The 23,960-nt window shown below is 42.0% G+C and overlaps 1 protein-coding gene and 1 long non-coding RNA gene across 2 annotated transcripts in view; both read right to left on the bottom strand.

The window, feature by feature from the left end:
• Window positions 1-23,960, bottom strand: part of LOC142098504 (uncharacterized) — a 1,185,945-nt gene that overhangs the window by 557,110 nt on the left and 604,875 nt on the right. The gene's annotated exons all lie outside the window — the stretch shown is intronic.
• Window positions 13,722-23,960, bottom strand: part of LOC142109220 (uncharacterized) — an 87,791-nt gene continuing 77,552 nt past the window's right edge. The window contains exons 12-13 of the mRNA XM_075193324.1: window positions 23,446-23,589; window positions 13,722-14,479 (exon numbers count right to left, since the gene is read on the bottom strand). Of these exons, the coding sequence (XP_075049425.1) occupies window positions 14,031-14,479; window positions 23,446-23,589 (593 nt within the window). The 3' untranslated portion in view covers window positions 13,722-14,030. The remainder of the gene's footprint in view (window positions 14,480-23,445; window positions 23,590-23,960) is intronic.

Below are 23,960 nucleotides of genomic sequence, written 5' to 3'. Positions count from 1 at the left end.
AGAAGAGGTGTCTGTTGGTGCAGTTTTGTTGATCGTGTATATTAGTAGATGTATTTTATATTGGATTTGTTAAAAAAAAAAATGCAACCAATGTAGAAACTGACAGTGCGGATCAGCAGTGGAAAAGCTCGCCACTACATGCAAAATAGATTGTAGGGTTGAGAGTCTGGTTCGGGGAAGACCAGAAAGGATGGTATTGCAATATCAATATGGGAGATAATGATTGCATGAATTAAATCGTTTGCAGTGCCTTGAGTTAGATATGTGCATTTTCTGGAAATGTTTTTTAGATGTATGTAACATGATTTAGATATAGAGTCTATGTGGAGAACAAAGGATAGTTCTGAGTCAAGGATCACACCCAGGCAGTGAGCCTCAGCGGTAAGATTTATTGTCATGTTGTCAACAAAAAAAGAAATGTCAGGTAGGTAACTTCTGTTGGTGGGTGGGAATATTATTAGCTCTGTTTTTGAAAGATTGAGTTGTGTATGAATAACTGTTTGCCATTGAGCTGCTGCACCCAGTACACCGGGTATGTGAACTGCTAGAACTGCTTTATGCTGCTAAGTGTGCGCTGGAAGAGTTGGCATTATGGAACGACATTGAATGCAGATTTTATGCTTATGGGCCGGAGGAGAAGGCACGTGAATAAATTATTGTGCTCTTGATTTGAGATGGGCTGGCGCTCAAAATTAATTTCAATTACACTACACTGCCTCTAGTGTTCACTCCACATTACACCCGTCTTTAAATAGATGATGCAAGGTTACAAATCTGACATAACCACTGAGGGGGTAAGTGAAAGTGGATCCCTACAAGAAAGGGGTAACCCCGAAAATAGCACCAGATGGGTGAGTGCGTGCCTTCTGCCACAAGTGCCCATTATTGATATTAGTGTAGAGAAAAGATTCCCAGACCAGTAGGGTTACACAATACAAATACTTTTTTCATGGGATTGCTGCTTTTGATTGACAGCTTGGTAACTCAAGTGAGAAGAACAGAGAAGAGAGAAATGGAGTAAGTGTGTCACTACCTAGAAACCTTGGGGGCTACATCAAAATGTTGAGGCTGCTAGGGTTCTAGTCATACTACTGTGTACTACTAACCACTATTTACATTAAAACAATGCAAGGTTTACTGTTTCATTATTTTTCTGGACTGACAAATTACAATTGCACATCATATTCACAAAATTAGCATATTAAATACAATTTGTCTACAAGCAAACAAAAACATACTTCAAAACAGGTATTAAATGCCCATAAACACAACTATAGCATAAGATGTTGTGATCCTCACCCTGAAAAGTACAGTACAATATATCTTCATGCTATTTAAATTCTGGTTTAGCAAACAGAAACATTGTAAATGTCTAAATAATGCCTCATTTGTGCCTACTGACTCATGAACGCTTCTATTAGTTTCATGCTGCGTTTCCATTTATCAGCTGACTTAAAAAGGTTCAGTAATAGCCTGACATACTGTGTTATTCTTACATATAAAACAGGTGGTAGCAAAACATGAAAAAAAAAAAACAAGCAAGTAATTAATTTCGGCTAAATGTACATTTCAAAAACAAACCTGTCTCAAGGCTGTTATAAAAATGCTTTGTCCAGTGAAAAGTTCAGTGTTTTAATACTTAGTGGTATATTTACAAAACTGCGGGTTTGAAAAAAAAGGAGATGTTGACTATAGCAACCAATCAGATTCTAGTTAGCATTTATTTAGTACATTCTACAAACTGACTGGTTACTATAGGCAACATCTCCACTTTTTCAAAACCGCAACTTGATAAATTTACCCCATGGACTGGTTAGCCCTTGTTGGCAGTTTAGATGACATTGAAGCCCCTGAAAACATTATCATCTTCTTTAGCAAATCGTGACACAGATTAGTAAATATACCCCTTAATGTTTCCTGTTACACTGGCAGTAAAAATCACAAAATATATTATTATACTGTAAACTCCAGTAAATAATTTTACAATAATATTAACTGCGAATTCTGATGTTATTGCTTATTACTGGCGAGTTCAAAGGTTATCAGGTCAGTATTTAATAGAATAACTTGAGTATTACAAGGAATAATGCAAACCCTACTGTAAATTATTACGGATATTAGAAATCATCCCACATATTTTGACTTCTATAAATGCTTAGGCCTACAGCCTAATGCTTTTATAGGATCACAGATTTCCTTGGTGACTTCTGCTATCCATATAATTTACAGTAAGGACAACAATATATATATATTAATAAATAATAATAGGCATGTTCTTGCAGCCAGATGTGGAGGACACCTTTTTTTAAAGCTCTGCATCTCAGAGAGATAAACTTACAAACATATACCTAAGAGTTGTGGCTTCTTTTTCACCCCAGCTGGATTCACAGCAGTTTATGTCATTCTATGGAGATAGGGGTCTAGGGTCTACCATTAGCCCTGATTGGGGCAGCACAGTGGCCTAGTGGTTAGCACTTCGGCCTCATAGCACTGGAGTCATGAGTTCGATTCCTGACCATGGCCTTATCTGTGTGGCGTTTGTATGTTCTCACAGTGTTTGCATGGGTTTCCTCCGGGTGCTCCGGTTTCCTCCCACACTCCAAAAACATACTGGTAGGTTAATTGGCTGCTATCAAAATTGACCCTAGTCTCTCCCTGTCTGTCTGTCTGTGTGTGAGTGTGTGTCTATATTAGGGAATTTAGACTGTAAACTCCAATGGGGCAGGGACTAATGTGCATGAGTTCTCTGTACAGCGCTGCGGAATTAGTGGCGCTATATAAATAAATGATGATGATGATTCCCTCTGATCACAGTGCTAGGGGTCAAAGAAAGAAATCTTCATATTTAGGAACTGCAACTAGAGTAACACCTATTCCCAAGCCGATTCAGCACATTTAAGCATTTAACCAGATCTGATATTTCTGGCATGCTGTCCAAATTCATTCTCTAGTTCTGACCCAACACAAATAACTTTTCTCCATCACTCTACTGCCCCAAATCATTGCTCATAAACTGCATCTCAATGCTGTGCTTTCAAAGACAACAGCTACTACTCTTGAGAAGCTTCAGCAGTGCTTCTGATAAAGCAAACAAATGGGATTCCATCTTAGTCAACAAACTCCAGCAAAAATGGGTCAATGCATGATGAACGATAAAACCTGACAACATTCTTTTACTTATAATCCCAATAAGACAGTCTAGGAGTTTTGAAGATTCAGTGAGTCAGTATACAATCTACTAAACGCTTCCCTTGCAACTAATGACCTGCAGAGTTCTATAGATTCCTAGCTCTTGCCCACATGATACGGGGAATCTCTTGCAATAGTCTAACTGCCTTAAATTAGGAAATCAACATAGAGAAAACTGTATACGTTATAAAGTCCTTGAAACTGGCCTTGGTGTCTGGTCCAGATGGACTAACCTCCCAACACTCCAGAAATTATTCCACATCCTAGCATATAAGTTAACTTATTTGTTTAATGAAATTGATGGCTACAACAAGAGATAATATTGTATCTAATCAGAAGCAGTTAGCCGGTCATGCTAATCGTCATTATTGTCATACGTACGAGATACGCCTCCTGATAGGTGTATATGCATCTGCATCCAGGTTTATTGCAGTAACAATAGACCCATATTGCTGCTAAATATAGACTGAACATTTATTGAAAATTGTGGCCATCTGTCTTAACCACATCCTCCCCACAATCATCCACCCAGACCCGGTCAATTTTGCCCCAGGCCACTTGGCTTTGGACAACGCCAGGCACCATATGCATACATACAAGTCCCCTACTCTTTGATATATCCCTCAATGCCGAAATCGGTGCTTGATATTGTGGCCTTTCATGTTTTGCGTGTTATTGGCAATGAGCTTTTCAGAAAACTTCTAGATGGTAACTTTGGATTGTACTGAAATCTAACAGAAAATAGAAACTTACTTTTGCTGTCAGGATACAAAGATAACTCAGAAGATGGAAGTCTTAGATTGTTACATCCTAGCAACTGTAAAATCCAACCTGGATAAAAGCTTTGCCTTCAAGTGGTAGTGGTATTTTTTTTACTAAACATTATCAACAGCTTTCCAAGCTTCCCTGGTAGTCAAAAATAGAGCTGACCTTAGCTCCTGGGAAAAGCAGATAAACTCCTGGAATGGCCGTATTAATTTGGTTAAATTGAATGCCTTACCTAGATTTCTTTATTTGCTCCAAACTCTTCCCATCTGATCAGGGCTGGATTTACCGCTAGGCAGCCTAGGCAACTGCCTAGGGCCTAACGGTACCCAGAGGGCCCAGTCAGGACTGGCGGTGAGCGGGGCAGGCAAGGCGGTGGGGCGCTCCCCTCCGCCTGCCATCCCTCTCTGTCCGCCGACATACTAAAATAAACTGCGGCCAGAAACAGACTAAAAGACAAACCAGTCACGTGATCGCATGTGCGGCTCCCGGCACTCTCTCCTCCTCTCTGCTCCCACTGAATGAGGAGAGACTGCCGGGACCTGCCGCGCGATCACGTGACTGTTTTGTTTTGTTTTTTAGTCTGTTTCCGGCCACTGTGAGGAGGACTAACCGAGGAGCTGTGCGCTGGAGAAGAAAGAAGACAAGAAGACCAGAAGACAGAAAAGAGGAATACAAAAGAGAAAAAGACAGGTAAGTAAAACGAAGGCACATATGGTGAGGTGATAATGAAGGGGCACAGAGGTGAGATAATGAAGGGGCACAGGGGTAATATAATGAAGGAGCACAGAGGTGATACAGTGAAGGGGCACAGAGGTGGAACAATGAAGGGGCACAGGGGTAATATAATGAAGGGGCACAGAGGTGATACAGTGAAGGGGAACAGGGGTAATATAATGAAGGGGCACAGAGGTGATATTGTGATGGGGCAAAAGTGGCAATAAATGGGCATAGTGTGATTGAGGGACAAAAGTGACAAGGGCACATCCTTGGATTTATGTGTATTATTTTTGCAAACAACTTAATAAGTATTTCTGTCCTGACTTAAATACTTATTAGGTTGTTTTGACCCAACTACTTAAAAAACGGGACTGCTCGGTAATTATTTAGGGGTGCTTTTTTCTGTAGCAGGGTGGCCTTGCTCTTTTCACATGTTGGGGACGCCCCCAAAGATGCAAGCCACGCCCCCCATCTCCTTTGGCAGCACATACTTTCACTTCTAATTAACTAAAGGGGTATATGGTAGGCTACAAACATATAGTGCTATGGATTGTTTCAGGGAGGGGACCCTAAACCAGTATCCTGCCTAGGGCCCCATGAGGTCTAAATCCAGCTCTGCATCTGATCATCCATTACATTTTTACGTTTCTACAGCACTACATCTCAATTTTCATCTGGGCAAAAAAACTTTCCAGGATAAGGCTCTGAATACAACAGCGATCGGCTCTGGGGAGCATCCTGGGCATCCCAGACTTTAGGTAATACTAACTGGCAGTGCAGCTTGCTCAATATCTACAATGGTCTGGCCCTGTATCAGGAAGAGGGGAGGAAAGAATATGTTTTTAATGGGGGATGCTGGGATGTTTAATAAAATTAAAATATATGCAATATTTATTAAGTCTCATTAAAACATTTTTTAATCCTGATTACTTGGACAGTAGCAAAATATTAAAATATGTAAAACCAATTCAATTATGTGATAATACTCATGCAATAAAGGGAGTTAAAATGCAGTAAGAAACTTCTATTCTCTGTTGTCTGTGTTTATGATTATATTAATAAAGACTTTTATTTGTATTTCATTGTATTTTTTTAATGTATCTGCATGTTTTACATATTTTAATCATTCTCACCTGAATTCTGCTATATCTGATTTGACTACATTTATTTATTTTTCCTGATGTAGTTGTTGAAGTTGCTGAGGATATAGAGGATGAGGTTACTGAGGCAAAACCTCTCTCTTTCCAAGTGTGGTTCCAGTGTTAAAGTTCAACCCTTTCAATTCCAAGGTACACGTTAACACATGAATATACAAACTATACACAATAGTGTCAGCAATTACAACAGCACACAAATACCAATTTAATACAACAATAATGATAAAATTAAGATACTATATCTGGAAAACTTAAAATATAATGAAAATGGGTAATAAATAAATAAATAAACAGATTATAGTATTCTAGGATAATAACACATAAATATACAAAATGTACATAATAGCATTAATAATATACACATAACATCTAATACAATGATCTAATAAAACAATATCAATACAATAAATTCATTATACTTAGACTATGTATGTACTGAACATGTGCAATATACAGAATAATTATATCGTAGTTTTATTTCTGATCTCTGAAAACTGTATTTCCTCTCTCAGTTCTGAAAGATGTTCTAATTCCCCACTGTGGCCTGATTAGACACACACTAAACCTATAATTAATTTGTGGGAAACTGCCCACAAAAAAATAGTCTTTGAAGAGTAAAATTGTTGCAAGCACTAAAGCCTTTTTATTAATACCAAGATTTATTCCGTTTCCAGACACTATTTTTAATTGAAATTTAGTTATTTTATAAAACACAATAAGCATAACTTTAGTTAATAAATTATTGCAATATACAAAACATTTATTTTACTGCTGCCTTGTCCTGAATACATTAAATAAATTTAGTAATTGTACACATATATGGCTTCATTATAAAAGATGATATTCACCTTAATTCCCTTTGAAGTAATTTGATTTTAAATACAAGACATGGATTCCAAGGTCTATGGAAATTGTGAGCAATTATTCATTAACACACAGTGTAGATTTCTACATACTTTGTGACGCAGTCATAGGTCTTTGAAGAGACGCGTACTTTACTTGTGAAGGAAAAGCTGTCATTAAAATGCAATGAATTATCTTATAGGCGCAATATATAAAGGATTTATTGCAATTTACTCCATTATATTAAACATTAAGAGAAAGACATTTGATTGAGCATACCCATAGGCTCTATGTGGAGATAAAGCAAGTTGCAATGAAATATCTCTAGTGTGTTCCTGCAAAACTAGCTTTGAGGAAGTGATAATTTATACAGCCCCCCGGGCATATTATAACACTGAGATGATGTCTCTTCCCCAAAAAAGTATTTCATAAACAATTCTAACTTTTATTTTAAATGCTATTGTACACATGATTGCTGCATTATGTACAAAGCAGTGGATTCCTGGTATTATATCATGCATGTCAGCACTACACAAGCAAAAGTCACAAATGCAACAAACCTTTGTGAACGGATAGAACTGATTTGGTTCTGGTTTCAGATTTCATCCCAGTAGGCTTTATTAAATGTAGACTTTATTAAATGCACCTAGAAGCACTTTGAGACAGACTAAACATCAGGCTGTTAAATTTCAGTTATGAGCCATGAAATGTATGAAGTTGAGCTATGCACTTTGGTTCATCTAGATGTGTTAAACATGTTTTAATGCAGCTCTGTCTGAACAGAGTACTGCTGAACACATGGAAAAGGCATCAATATTGCTTATGCATGATTTATGACACAAAGCATAATGTTCACTAAATTGAGTCACACTCAATGGAAGGAAAAGTCAAGTCCCTACGTATGCGCATTTCCTAGACTACAATAACAAATGGCGCTGATGAGTCCCTAGTGTAAGGTGCCCTGAAGGAAACCGTTTTTTAACCTTCAGAACCCTGACTGCAATGCAGCGTTTACACTAGATCACAGTTGGTAAAAATAAAGTTTAAGTGAACAAAGAACCTGTATCAAACATTATACCAACACCTCATGGCACAGTAATATACATCATAGCTGTCTAATCTCACGCAATGTCCAGGAGACTCCCGAATTTCTGGAACTTCTCGGGTCTCCCAAAAGAGCAGGGCAACCTCCCGGATCCTGCCCACTTCCTCAATGAAGTGGGTATGGGTGGGGCTTAGTGTCACAATTTAGAGAATTGCATCATTCTGGCCCCGCCCCCTACTGTAACAGGCCATAAATGGAGTCGTCTAGCAACAGGGGTGGGACCGAATGATGCGGTTCCCATGGTTACACCTCCAGGACGCAGCAGCAAGATCTTCCCTCCCGCAGGGGATATCTCAAATGTTGGAGAGTATGATTCTACTAATCAACACTTTTATATAGTTTCATTCTCTGGTATACTGGAAGTGACAATATACTGAAAACAAACAACTGTTTTGTCTCCGATAAAACTGATCTAACAAAAGAAAGTTTTCCTTTGTTTCATGTAGAGATATGTTTAACATATATTACCGTATTTCCCCAAGTATAAGACGCACCTTTTTCCCCCAAATTTTGGGTCTAAAAAAAAGGGGCGTCTTATACACTGTAAGCGCTACTTACCTTAATGAAGAAGTCGGCACCTGGTTTGAGAGAGGAGTCCCCGCTAATAGGAACAGCATGTCCCCGCTGGTTGCTTCACACAGCTTGTCAGCATGTCCGTGCTGCCTGTTTTACACAACGTGCCCCCGCTGGCTGCCTCACGCAGCTTGTCAGCATGTCCATGCTGCCTGTTTTACACAGCGTGCCCCCGCTGGCTGCCTCACGCAGCTTGTCAGCATGTCCATGCTGCCTGTTTTACACAACGTGCCCCCCGCTGGCTGCCTCACACAGCTTGTCAGCATGTCCGTGCTGCCTGTTTTACACAGCGTGCCCCCGCTGGCTGCCTCACGCAGCTTGTCAGCATGCCCGTGCTGCCTGTTTTACACAGCGTGCCCCCGCTGGCTGCCTCACGCAGCTTGTCAGCATGCCCGTGCTGCCTGTTTTACACAGCGTGCCCCCGCTGGCTGCCTCACGCAGCTTGTCAGCATGCCCGTGCTGCCTGTTTTACACAGCGTGCCCCCGCTGGCTGCCTCACGCAGCTTGTCAGCATGTCCGTGCTGCCTGTTTTACACAACGTGCCCCCGCTGGTTGCCTCACGCAGCTTGTCAGCATGTCCGTGCTGCCTGTTTTACACAGCGTGCCCCCGCTGGCTGCCTCACGCAGCTTGTCAGCATGTCCGTGCTGCCTGTTTTACACAACGTGCCCCCGCTGGTTGCCTCACGCAGCTTGTCAGCATGTCCGTGCTGCCTGTTTTACACAGCGTGTCCCCGCTGGCTGCCTCACGCAGCTTGTCAGCATGTACGTGCTGCCTGTTTTACACAGCGTGCCCCCGCTGGCTGCCTCACGCAGCTTGTCAGCATGTCCGTGCTGCCTGTTTTACACAGCGTGCCCCCGCTGGCTGCCTCACGCAGCTTGTCAGCATGTCCGTGCTGCCTGTTTTACACAGCGTGCCCCCGCTGGCTGCCTCACGCAGCTTGTCAGCATGTCCGTGCTGCCTGTTTTACACAGCGTGCCCCCGCTGGCTGCCTCACGCAGCTTGTCAGCATGTCCGTGCTGCCTGTTTTACACAGCGTGCCCCCGCTGGCTGCCTCACGCAGCTTGTCAGCATGTCCGTGCTGCCTGTTTTACACAACGTGCCCCCGCTGGTTGCCTCACGCAGCTTGTCAGCATGTCCGTGCTGCCTGTTTTACACAGCGTGCCCCCGCTGGCTGCCTCACGCAGCTTGTCAGCATGTCCGTGCTGCCTGTTTTACACAGCGTGCCCCCGCTGGTTGCCTCACGCAGCTTGTCAGCATGTCCGTGCTGCCTGTTTTACACAACGTGCCCCCGCTGGCTGCCTCACGCAGCTTGTCAGCATGTCCGTGCTGCCTGTTTTACACAACGTGCCCCCGCTGGCTGCCTCCCACAGCTTGTCAGCATGTCCGTGCTGCCTGTTTTACACAGCGTGTCCCCGCTGGCTGCCTCACGCAGCTTGTCAGCATGTACGTGCTGCCTGTTTTACACAGCGTGCCCCCGCTGGCTGCCTCACGCAGCTTGTCAGCATGTCCGTGCTGCCTGTTTTACACAGCGTGCCCCCGCTGGCTGCCTCACGCAGCTTGTCAGCATGTACGTGCTGCCTGTTTTACACAGCGTGCCCCCGCTGGCTGCCTCACGCAGCTTGTCAGCATGTCCGTGCTGCCTGTTTTACACAGCGTGCCCCCGCTGGCTGCCTCACGCAGCTTGTCAGCATGTCCGTGCTGCCTGTTTTACACAGCGTGCCCCCGCTGGCTGCCTCACGCAGCTTGTCAGCATGTCCGTGCTGCCTGTTTTACACAGCGTGCCCCCGCTGGCTGCCTCACGCAGCTTGTCAGCATGTCCGTGCTGCCTGTTTTACACAGCGTGCCCCCGCTGGCTGCCTCACGCAGCTTGTCAGCATGTACGTGCTGCCGGTTTTACACAGCGTGTCCCCGCTGATTGGCAAAAGGACCTTAAGGTCCTTCAGGCGCCTCCCACAGTCTCGGAGCTGTCAGTCTTTATGTACCGTAATACATCTTTTTTTTTCATTTTGGGCCCCAAAATTAAGGTGCGTCTTATACAGGGATGCGTCTTATACTTGGGGAAATACGGTATATTGCTGTCTCTATCGCTGGTGACTCTTAAATGGGTTGTCCACTTTTGTAACTCCTGCTTAGTAAAGGAAGCCAGTTCAATATAGCTAGAAGTGGATTATCAAGGCTTATCATTTGGTGGTAGTCAGTTTCCCGATGATAGTAATAATGACAAGATTGACACAGACATAAAAATCACGATGACCATCAGTGCGACAGTGAATATCTACATACCCTTATTTAGAGAAAATCTGGGAACTGCTAAGCTCGTCACTTACAGTGGTCACAACTTTAAAGCAGTAATCGCACTGTGACCGCTGTAAATGACGAGCTTAGCAGTCCCCGGATTTTCTCTATTCGCAATTTACAGGTTGACGGGTATAACTGGTATAACTGGTATATAACTGGTATAACTGGTGTCGGAGATACAGTACATCTCAACAATGGTATGTAGATATTTATTTACTGTCGCACTGATGGTCATCCTGATTTTTATGTTGGTGTCATTCTTGTCGTTATTGCTACCATCGGGAAACTGACTACCACCGAATGATAAGCCTTGTAATACATTTATGGGGGGGGTGATTCAATTAGCTGCGAAGTGTCTCACAGACACTTTAGAGGAGATTTCACAGAAATCAAAGATTTCTACCGTAATTGCCGACAATGTACGCGGTGCGAGGGTCATGTGACACATCACCGCCGTTTGATTTCCACCCAATAACTATGCATAGCTGGCAGCATTCTGTATCCCAGCAACAGGAGTTATTATAGTTCTAAGGAGAGGCCTAACTGACAAGACTGATTTCTACTCTTTGTGGAGCATATTATAAATGTAATTACCAAGTGTGTTTGAAGTTCTCCATGTTCATGTCAATGTCCAAGGTGTTTGGTTAATTGGAAAGTAATATACTCAAATTATTACTTTATTCGAGTAGGTTCAACTCAGCAGAATTTCATTTAAATTGTGCAGCTCAAGTTATTTCAGGACAGAAATAGTCAGGTTCCTACTGTTTATCTTGAACTTCCATATATCTGTACACCTTTGTTATTTGATTCACATGCATTTATCATTTCATTCCTAAATCAATAGTCCTATATGTGCACCAACAAACAGGGCAAATTGAACTGTTATTGTCATTATTACTAAACTTTACAATGTGGATGGGCGGTGTGGAGTGTAAATGTCTTAGGGTGTTACAGTGAGCGGGAGAACTGCATGAAATACCTTGTTAATTAACCCTTTAATAGTAGTGCACTGATGAAACAGGCCAAATTGAACTGTGTTATTGCATTTCTTTGTTAGGACTGCATAAGGTACCTTGTTAAATCCTTTAGTATTATATAATAGGAGGGTGAGTGACTCATGCATAAGTATTGTGAGGTATTGTTACTTAAGAGTATTATTATTGAATGTTACAACTGTATTAAGTATTATTGCATGACACCAACTATATTAAAACACATTTGTTTTTAATTATTTTTTCCTACAGTACCTTAAATTATCATCACATGTTGGGGTTAATTGTTCAATAAAAATATCAGGATCCCTCACCGCATCTTTCTGCTCTCCCCTCCGGTCACCACTTTGCGATAGTGACCATAGGAAAGATATGAGAGGGGTCTTCACAGGAACAGCAGTTTTTCATGGCTGCTGTTCCTGTTGAGGTTTTATAATAAATGCTCACGATCTTTGCGATAAGGATTGAAAAGGTTTGTGTTTAAAATGTGTTAATAAATAAATAGGGGCCCCATTCTTTCAAATTTTGGCTTTATTTCATACCTAGTTCACACCAAATTTGGGGATGTCCCAGGCTAGAATTTAAAGTATTTACAATTGAAATTTTTGTTTGTTACTAATACATAATATCCCAGAACAAGTCAATATACCAAGGACACAACAACACACAGTTAATATCAATTACCCAGGTTAATGGTGTCTAAGTCTAATGGGTCATGTTGTATTCCAATGTCAATTCCTATACAACTAAGTACTCTGATGACCTTTCCACCTCAGTTTCCCCTGGTGCTCCCACAGTCCAAAAACACACATTTAGGTTAAATGGCCTCTAGCCAAAATTGACCTGTGTGTGTTTGTGTGCATGTGGAGGGGAAATTACATTATAAACTCCACTGGGGCAGGAACTGATGTGAATGAACATTGTTTGTACGTGTAATACGCTGAAGCTGTATAAATAGTAATAAGAACAGAAAGTAAATTACGCAAGGAATACAGTCAATAACTTAAATATTTATTTGTAATCATAACAATAATTAATTTAAACATAAACAAATCATCCACTTCTTTACACTAAATCAATCTTTATCAGAAATAGTTTTCAAACTGTCCCTCCAACAACAGCACAATGTCATCTCAATCCCACCAAAGTACCAATTAGATTGTTACACAAAAGCTTATGTAGGAGGACCCTGAGGGAGGGCTAAGGCCTAGGCTGGAAACCGCTATGCTACTGCAAACACATTAGTTGAATACAGGGGAGTTATTGACTAGAATGCTATAAGTGCAGTAACCAATCAGTAAATTGACTTTGATTGTTTGAGTGCAAAGGAAATATCTGAAGCTTGCTGCACTGTGCATGTATAATACCTATGTTATTAAATAACCTCCAGTGATTTCTAAGTGATGCTGTAAAAATGGACACTAACATATCCGATTGTTATATAAACTATATCTGTTTATACCTGACAAGCTATGTAGGATCTAGCAGGTGATGTAGGAATAAGATGCACCCATTTACTGTTGTTTTGTGATGCAGCAAGCACAGATCAGTTTCTTAGTATGTCATGGTTTTTGTTATTGTGAGCATATGACAAGGCAATTATATGCCATAAATAACAGGATTGGGATATTGGCATATTTACTTAATCACTGTGTTTATTAAAAAATAATAACCTAATTATGTTTCTCAAGTCTCTGCCAATTTCTTGTTTCTAAGTATGTAATTCCATCATCTATTTATATATATAGCGTCACTAAATCCGCAGTGCTATAGGCAACATATCCACTTTTTTAAACCTGCAGTTTAGTAAATATACCCCTTATAAGTAAGACAGTATTGTCTTTATAATTGATTGGCTAGTGGTCAATTAAGCATCAAGGCACCACACATTGGAGAAAGATTCTCTACCAACATCTTCAACTCCAACGTTAAGACAATATATATTTTTTTATATTTACATAAAAATGTGAATTGAATCAAATAGTACTTTCCAGCAAAAGAGAAGAATGAGACAACTTAAAGAGTAAATATTTACAAACAAGGCACTTCTAAAAGAAATAGCATCATGTATAGTGTTAGACCAAACTGGTCAGAAATCACCAGGTGTGTGGATCCAAAACTATTACCCAATCTAAAACAAAATCTAATCCAGCCAGTTGGGTAGGAGGTTCCATTGCCTGACGATTGCACTTGCCATTGTAGATTGCTAAATTGGAAATAGATCTTGTGTTCAGAGGTTGTGTCATAGGTATGGATCTCAGTGTGTGGGAACACCATTACTCCATGATAAGAGGTCCACTTTTATACAGTTTAACAAAAAATAATGAGCAGCTTGGATTGGTTGTAATAGGTATTGTAATAATTTTCACATTCATTAAATATTTTGATTAAACCTGCCAGGAAGGACGCATTCTAACACTTTTGCTTCTCTGCAGGCTTTTACTTCTTTGACGAACTGAACCTGAATGTTGTTCTTGCCGCGAAGATGGTCTCTCTGGTGTGGCTTTCTCATTAGTAGGAGATGTTATGGAATTTTTTCTTCCAAAGGCAAAAAGTTGAGAAGTAATATCAGATATCTCCTGTGTATGATCAACAGCCAGTGGTGGTCTTCCATCTGTGCTTTCTCCCTCAGATTTTGAAGACTGGTCATTGGATGAACTTTTTTTTTGTTTTCTCTCCATCTTTAAACTTTTGATGGTGTCTAAAGCCTGATTCAGTTCTTGCTTTAATTTTTCTATTTCAAAAACAGATTGATCTCTAATTTCTCCACATTTTCTGAGCGAGTTGTCCAAAGAAATAAAAAATTCTTTGCCCAGTTTTGAAAAGGCCTCTTCACCTTAATGAAATAAAAACATGTCAGGCACAATTACTAGATGACACAGAAAAAAAGGTGGGTCTACTAATGGTTAGGTGTGAATATAAAAGTAAAAGCGTCAGCTTCCACATTATTGAAATTTAAATTATTTTATTACAGATCAACCTTTAATAATGTTCCATCATTATTGGTCTAGCTCCTATGTGAAAACAAATGGCTAATGAAAAAGATCTTAATAAAATGGATCAACCATGGTAGGATACCATATATTATAATTAACATAAAAGGCCTGCAAACAACAAGGGCTCTATTTAAGAAACAAAAAGAGATCCAAACTGAGCAATTTTTAGTTAAATATATACAGGAACTTGTGCTAAAACCAAAAAGTCAGAATGCAATACATTTTTATTAGATACATACAGCACTGAAAAAAGACATAATACAGAAAGGCAAATGTACAATATATAAAAAATAATGATATTTAATGATATTTGACAGAGTTTCCCAAATCCAATCCTCAGGGAACTCTAACAGTGCATGTTTTCCATATCTCCATGTTGGAGCACGGGTGCATTCAATACTGACTTACATATTGTAAAAGATTCACAGGGTATATAATTTTAGCACTTGTGACCTGGAAAACCTGCACTGTTAGGGGTCCTGAGGACTGGGTTTGGGAAACCCTAATATATAGTGTTGCCAAATAAGAAGTTATGTGGAACGTGTAGAGAGCAGTACATGAACCATACCTAAATCAAGGATAGAGTGGCTATAAACAGTATTCATCTCTTTGGCATTTACTTCAATTTATTTTTTTAAAGCATGTAATCAAAACTAATTTATTCAGAAATTCTTATTATAGATCAAAAACATATGTCAAATTAATAAAACAACTCTAAAAGCTTCTATAATTACAAGTAAAAATCTATTCACCCCATTGTTTTAATACTTGTAAGTAGCAAGTTACCACTGTGAGTTTATTTGGGTAAATCTCTAGCTTGACTTTCATCACGTTGGATGGTGACCAATGCAGTGAAAAATGGGATTTTTATACTTAGGTAAAATCCGTTTCTCTTAATCCATTGGAGGACACCGGGACCTTGGGGTATAGAGTAGGGACAGGCGAACACTGGCACTTAACTTTAGTTAAATGAAGCTCTGGCTCCTCCCCCTCTATACCACACCTCCTGCTAGAGGCCAGTCTATGTTTAACCAAGCCCACAGAAAGGGAGATAGAGAGAAACCAAAGAAAAGGGAGTAAACTTAGCAACACATCATTCTCTTAACAACCAGACAACATGTCAAACAGAAGGAGAAACCAGAGCATTAAGGGTGGGCGCCCGGTGTCCCCCAATGGATTAAGAGAAACGGATTTTACGTAAGTATAAAAATCCCCATTTTCTCTATCATCCTTGGGGGACACCGGGACCTTGGGGACATCCCAAAACTGTCTCACGGGAGGGAACGCTCAGAAGAAACAGCACGAAGCACCTTTCTCCCAAAACTTGCATCCCCAGATGCAAACACATTAAATCTGTAAAACTTTGTGAAAGTGTGTACAGAAGACCACGTGGCCGCTTTACACAATTGTTCAATGGAGGCACCATGGCGGGCCGCCCAGGAAGCACTTACAGATCTTGTAGAATGCGCCCGTAGATTACCTGGGACAGGCTCCCCAACCCCACTGTAAGCCTGACGGATAACAGCCGTAATCCACTGCTCACTTTAGAAGCTGGCCAGCCTCTTTTGTGAGCATCATAAAGAATCAAAAGATCCTCAGTTTTGTGTAATTTCTGTGATCTTTTAACATAAATTCGCAAGGCACGAACAACATCAAGATAACGAATAGACTCATCATTATCAGAAGATGAGGAATCACCAGGAACCAGCCGGAATAACAATGTCCTGATTCAAATGAAACTTAGATACAACCTTAGGGAGGAAGGAGGGCTTGGTTCGAAGAACTGCCCTATCCTCATGAAAAACCAGCAGAGAAGGCTTGCTAGACAAAGCAGCAAGCTCTGAAACTCTGCGTGCCATAGAAATGGGCAAAAGAAAAACTTAGAAAGTTAGAAATTTGAAATCCACCGTATTCAAGGGTTCAAACGGTGGATGCTGTAAAGCCCTCAAAACCAAATTCAAATCCCATGGCGGAACCGGAGGAACATAAGGAAGTTGAACATGGAGAACACCTTGAATGAAAGTTTGCACATCAGGTATGACAGCAAGTTTTCTTTGAAAGAAGATCGAAAGAGCCAACACCTGACCCTTAAGAGAACTAAGACGCAAACCTGCATCCAAGCCATCCTGCAAGAACCTCAGTAACCTGGCCAGACAAAAAGAAGACGTAGGATATCCCTTCTTTTCGCACCAACCAATATACGTTCTCCAGACTGGATGATATATTTTGTCCGAAGCCGGTTTTCGAGCACGGAGCATGGTCTGCACCACCCGATTCGAAAAACCCTTAGCTCTTAGGATCCTGGCCTCAACAGCCACGCAATTAAAGCCAGGCGTTGCAAACCTAGATGACGAAAGGGACCCTGGGTCAGCAGGTCTGGGCGTATTGGCAACCGCCACGACTGACCTTCTGCCACGAAGAGTACATCGGTGTACCAGGCCCTGGGCGGCCAATCTGGCGCTACTAGAAGCACTGGAACACCCTCTCTTTTCACCTTTTTCAGTACTCGTGGAAGCATGGCTATCGGAGGAAAAAGGTACACTAAGCGGTACCTCCAAGGGACGGACATAGCGTCTACCTCGACTGCACCGGGATCTTTTGTACGGGAACAGTAGCGGGGAACCTTGTGATTCAACCGAGATGCCATCATGTTGACATCCGGCTGACCCCATTTCACCACTAACTGTTGAAACACCTCCGGATGGAGGGACCATTCTACCGGATGCAGAGTCTGCCTGCTTAGGAAATCTGCTTCCCAATCTTCTATTCCGGGAATGAAGATGGCCATGAGTGCCGAAACGTGAGCTTCGGCCCACTGAAAAATCCTGTGAGTCTCCCTCATGGCCAAGGGACTCTTGGTGCCGCCCTGATGATTGAGATATGCTGTGACATTGTCTGACTGAATCTTCACTGGCTTTCCCTGGAGCAAGTGTTGCGCACTTCTCAGAGCATGAAACACTGCGCGCAGTTCTAAGACATTTATTTGGAAGCTTGGATTCCTTCTGAGTCCAAAGCCCCTGAAACCGAGCTTGAAGACAGACAGTCCCCCAACCTCGAAGGCTGGCATCTGTTGTTATCAGAATCCAATTCCAAATTGAGAACAAGCGTCCCCTGGTGAGATTCTGCTTGTGCAACCACCAGATCAGCGACTGACGCGTCTGCGGAGACAGGCGAAAAACCTGACACGCCAGATTCCAATGGGATTTATTCCATTGCGACAGAAGTTCCAATTGGAACTGTCGTGCATGGAACTGAGCAAACTGAATCGCTTCGAATGACGATACCATCTTGACCAGAAGTCTCATTGCAAAATGAATTGAAGGTCTCCTTGCCACCAACAGGGATTTCACCATCCTCTGCAAGGCTAGGATCTTGTCCTGAGGAAAGAACACCCGTCTCAGACGGGTATCGAATAAGAGACCCAGAAACACCATCCGCTGGGATGGGATCAACTTGGATTTTTTGAAGTTGATAATCCAACCGTGCAACTCCAGGGTCTGGATCACTACCTGAATATGCAACAGAAGCTTCTCTGAAGAATCTGCCTTTAAAAGTAGATCATCCAGGTAAGGGATGATTGTAATTCCCTTGGCCCTTAGCAGAGCAGCCATAACCGCCATGATCTTGGTGAAGATACGTGGAGCTGTGGCGAGACCGAACGGAAGAGCCTGAAATTTGAAGTGCTCTGATCGGACTGCAAACCTTAACAGGGACAGATGACCCTTCCAAATAGGCACATGGAGATATGCATCCTTGATGTCTAGAGCCACCATAAATTCTCCCTGTTCCATGCCAAGAATGACCGAGCGTAAAGACTCCATCTTGAAGCTGGGTACTCCGACCTGTGTGTTCAAATCCTTTAGATCAGGGTTGTCCAACCCGCGGCCCGTGGGCCACATGCCTGTCAATGTGGCCCAGCAGGAGTTATGGTTGTGGCAAGGGGGCAGGGCTGTTAATTAAAAAAAAAATCCTGCAAAAAAAGAAAAAGATAAGAAAATAATTACCTTGTGGTCACGCGGTCCCTACCTGGTCTCCTCCTCCATGCGGCGCTCGCAGTGAATGTCGGGCGTGACGTCATCACATACATTGCGGAGCACAGCACATAGGAGTCACCCGTGCAAACTATCAGCAGCAGTGAAATGGAAAAAACAAGAGAGGAGGATCAGAGAACAAGCCGATTAAAAGGTAAGTTAAGGGTTTTTTTTTTTTTGGTTTTTTTTTATTATTTGAAGGAACGTGACCGGTGCATAAACTCACCTAGTCATGGAGCATCACGGACCTTATCTTCCTGTCTTAATGACTGCTGTATTGAAGCCCTTCATAAAATATAACAATATCACTTGATGTTTGACAGCAGCCATTAGCATGTCATTGAAGCACTGAGCAACAACAAGGAGCATTAGCAATGTTTTCTATGTTTATTTTGGATGGTCAGCTATCATTAGTGCTAATGTATTTTATGTGCGGCCCAAAACAACTTGTCGCCTTCCAATGTGGCCCAGCTAAGCTAAAAGGTTGGACACCCCTGCTTTAGATTGAGAATTGGTCTGAAGGAGCCGTCTGGTTTTGTCACAAGAAAAAGATTGGAGTAAAACCCCAAACCTTTTTGAGAATGAGGAACCGGAATAATCACCCTGGACGAAAGAAGGGACTGAATCGCTTCTGTTAAAGCCAATCGTTTTCTCGGACAAGACGGAAGCCCTGTGACAAAGAACCGTCTGGGAGGAAGACAGAGCAGATCGATCTTGTAACCCTGGTTCACCACTACCCGAATCCAGACATTGGTAGTGGACTGACACCACCGATCCCTGAACCGCAGAAGACGGGCTCCTACCACCGACGACAGCGGAGGAGCAAAAAGCCCGTCATGCAGACTGTTTGTCTGCAGGCTTCGCAGCTGGACGTCAAGCAGACTAGGCCAGACGTCCCCGCTGCAAACCACCTCTAGGGGCGGATGACTTACCTCTAGAAGATTGGCCTGAGTAATATTGTCCCCGAAATCTTCCTGCGGAACGAAAGGCCCGAAATCTGCACATCCTCTGCTTGGGAGCACTGACAGGGAGGAAAGTGCTCCACCTGTTGCTTGACTAATAATGGAGTCAAGCTGCGGTTCAAAGAAAACACCTCCAGAAAAAGGAATGGACTCAAGAGCCTTTTTAGACTCCCAGGACTTAAGCCAAAGAGTCCGACGCGCTGAAGCTGTCGAGGCAGAAATGCGCGCTCCAATCAGTCCCGCTTCCATAGCAGTCTCCCCTAAATAATCTGATGCTCTCTGAATCTGCTCCACTAATGGAAGCAGTTCAGAGGAAGGCCTGCCTGCCAACAAACCTTGAAAACAGTGTTTTGACCAGCGTTCCACTGCTTTGTTAACCCACGCAGATGCCAAAGCAGGCCTGAAAGAGGCACATGCTGCCACGAAAATGAACTTAAGGACGGCCTTAACCTAATGGTCTGTACCATCGTTAAGAGTGGCTATGTTAGGACAAGGAATAGTAGTTACCTTGGCTAACCCTGTAACTGCAGCATCCACACGTGGCAGCGTCTACCATTTAGCAAAAAACTTCAGGAGGAAAAGGATAAACCGACTGCAGTCACCGAAATACTTGGAACTTGCTATCTGGGGAAGTCCAAGGCTCTGACAACAAATCTTCCAATAAGGAAGAAGCCAGGACAAAGAAAGAATTTTTTATTTTTTTTATTTTTCTTTTCTGTGCAAAAAGAGGAGCCTGTGCAACATGAGGAACCTCTTACTTAGGAAAGTGAAGTACCTGACACACAGCTTGTATTAATTCCTCCATACTCTGGCGAACCAAATGAATCTCCTCCACAACCGAAGGAGCATCCATGTCAGAATTCATCGCTAAATTACCTTCATTCTGGGAACTACAGTCAAATCTGGCTTATTTTCCTGAAGTTGTGGCGCCATCCTCCTACGCTTATGTGAGGAAGACGGTGCCGCAGATTGTAACATCCTCTCTAAGAGGAAGAAATCTAAACCAAAACCTTGTACAGAGGATGCAATTCCCTGTACCCAAGCAGGCTGTACACACTCCGCCAGGGAGAAACAGTCAAACCTTGACTTAGCGAACTAGAACCCATGTCAGTTGCTACAGTGCAAGCAGAATCAGAAGATGGAGCGACCACCACCTGTGACAGCACCAACTGAGCAAGTTCAGCCACCATATTGGAGAGAGACCGAACCCAGGCATGTGATGCTGTATGTAAAGCAGCAGCTGCTGTATTACACAGTATGCTCTTTGAAATCCGGCAGGCTGCGCACAGAGCCTGCGCGCCTGACTGACCTGATGGTAACTTAACGTGACATAGTCTGGATGGTCCAGACGCGCTCAAATACTGATATCAGTAAGAGGGTGCAGTGCAGCCCAAAGACAAGTGAAATATGTCTTGTGATGCCAGTAGAGGGTGAATTTGCAATATGGTGTGATACAATGATGTAACAAATTAACACAATAATGCACAGTAGTCTCTGATGAAAAGACAATTGATCTGTGACAGTCTTCTGTGTGGCACAAAAAGTACAATGAGGTATCAAGTTCTGTGGCAGTGGTGAGACTGTGGATGAAGTGACTATGCAATTACCTTAAGGCACTAGTATGCGCGCGTGAATAGAAGCCACGCGCGCATACTAGCGCCTTAAGGTAATTGCATAGTCACTTCATTTACGACATTGAACCATCCACAGTCTCACCACTGCCACAGAACTTGATAGTAAGAAGCAGCCTGCTCAGGGACACACTGTGATTTTCTACCCCTCTCTCTCAGCATTGTGCTGGGAGAGGGCTTCACTTACCTTCTGCCACCCCTCCTCACGCAGTGTCTGCAGTCTATCTGACTGTCAGATCAGGAGGACGGACACAGCCTACGGCGACTGTGTCCAGCTCCTAGGAGGGTATGAAAATGTTGGGAGAGGGAGGCTGGCAACAGAGGCACCTCTCACAGCACCTCCGATCCCCCCCCCCCCCTCCATTCAGCGCTTGCCGCACGCTGCACACTGCAGATTCCTGCCATAAAATAATAAAAGTAACAGAAGAGGGCTGCAGAGCAGCCCAGACACAGCCCTTTCGCCGGGCACTTAAACTAGACTGGGCTCTAGCAGGAGGTGGGGTATAGAGGGGGAGGAGCCAGAGCTTTGTTTAACTAAAGTTAAAGTGCCAGTGTTCGCCTGTGCCTACTCTATACCCCAAGCTCCCGTTGTCCCCCAAGGATGATAGAGAAAGTGATTTTGAAATCAGTCAACAGATATTTGACAGGACTGAGGTCAGGGATGTGACTGTGTCTTTCCAAGGTTAAAGGTAGGTGTCGGCGCTAGTAAATGGGGTCAGCGCTTTCTATTGAGAGCTGCTGGTGTCAGATTGAGCTTAGACCAGCTACAATATTGTACTTGTTGCCCGATCTCACCCCCAGCTTCCTGACTGGCTAGCTGTTACATGGAGCGGAGCAGTCAGCCCAGAGCTGGAGATAGGTCCGTAGTCTGATCCCTTCCTACCACCCTATTGGCTGCCTCCCCCAAGTGAGGTGCAGCTATTATATGTCCTCTACTATTAATGTCTCTCCTAGTGGAAGCAGCCGAATGAAGAACAGATTCACCCAACATCTCCAAAACATACTGGTAGGTTAATTGGCTGCTATCAAAATTGACCCTAGTCTCTCCCTGTCTGTCTTCCTCTCTGTCTGTCTATGTGTAAGTGTGTTTCTATATTAGGGAATTTAGACTGTAAGCTCCAATGGGGCAGGGACTGATGTGAATGAGTTCTCTGTACAGCGCTGCGGAGTTAGTGGCGCTATATAAATAAATGATGATGATGATGATGATGATCTCCATGGAAAAGTGATTCGTTGTGGCCTCTCTAACATGTCTGTCATAAATAAATTCACAGTTCCATCACATTCTCTCTATTTCTCTGATGGATTTGACAGTGGTCCGGGAGATATTAAAAGTCCTTTCCCTGATTTTTTGCTTTTTCAAAAACATCTTTTTGATTTTCTTTGCATGTTTTTAGATGTTCATGGTGAAGTCTTGTTTGGAAATACACTAACCAAGCGTGGGACCTCTCACAGACAGGTGTATTTATTTTTAAATTAACTTTAACACTTTAATTGTGCACAGGCGGACAAAAATAAAATAAATATAGGACCTCAGAAGGCAACTCATTGCACAAGGATTTATTTAGGCGTATCTTAGCAAAAGGGGTAAATATTTATGTTATTAATTACTGTCTGTTTTTTATTGGTAAAAGCTTTAATGTATTATTTTTTATTTAACATTATAAAGTATTTTATGTAGTGACAATTCCAGAATAAAGCCTTTTTATAACCACTCTATGTAATAATCAAATAAAAGGTCACATTATATATAATACATTTCGTAAACATACCATCAAATGTAAGCTCCATAAGACCTAATCACAGGCAAATGTATGCTTCATACTATGTATCAATATTCTCTAAAAATACACAACATTATAAAGTTGTGAAAGTGTAAATAATAGTAATACTATCCTACCATGAAAAATAAAAATAATTGAGGTCTCTTATGGCAAAGTGGCATGCTGCTTTGCAATTTTAGAAAGACTAGCTAAAAATACAGGTATGAAATTGCCACAGTAGGTAAAAGAGAAGAATCAGATATTACCTATCAAAGGCAATAATAGATGTACCATAAAAATAAAAAAATAAAAAACAACCAAAGAAAATGCTGCATTTATGAAAAAAATAACACCTACTAGAAGGTTGAATAAATGTTTTGCTATTGGCTCTTGTTCAGAAGCAAACATCAGATTGTTACCTTCATGTTTCTGTGTAGTTGATGGAGTCAAAATGTCAACTGCATCCTGAATATGTTCCACATTGTTCTTAAAAATTGTTAAGAAATTTCTCAGGGCTGTTTCAGAAGCTTCTGCTTTAAGGTCAGCATAGGAAGAAAGGACATCTGCAAAACATGAGACAAAACAGACACATAAAGGCACAGTATACTGAAAATGTCTTATTAAACCATATATTTTTTTTAAACTGCACATTTTAAACAATAAAGTAAAAACCCCAGACTTACATTACAGTCATTACACGCTTATTTTTTTTTGGTCACCTCACAACACCATAGAGTTATATAGACTCATTTAGGATATCTTTTCCTGTGTTTAACACCACAATGACGAGGCCGCTTCTCTTTCCACTGTTGTTCAGTGTGCTCTCTGACTGGTTTATAAGCACTGGTTTCCCACTGCCCAGTGAGCGTCATGGTTTCCTGATTGATCCACCAGTGGAATCAAACGCTTCCCAACCAATGTCTCTCAGTTCACT

This window comes from Mixophyes fleayi, chromosome 1 (genome assembly GCF_038048845.1).
Source record: "Mixophyes fleayi isolate aMixFle1 chromosome 1, aMixFle1.hap1, whole genome shotgun sequence".
Lineage (NCBI taxonomy): Eukaryota > Metazoa > Chordata > Amphibia > Anura > Limnodynastidae > Mixophyes > Mixophyes fleayi.
Note: the sequence above shows the minus strand (reverse complement) of the source record. Positions and strands in the feature narration are given on the sequence as shown.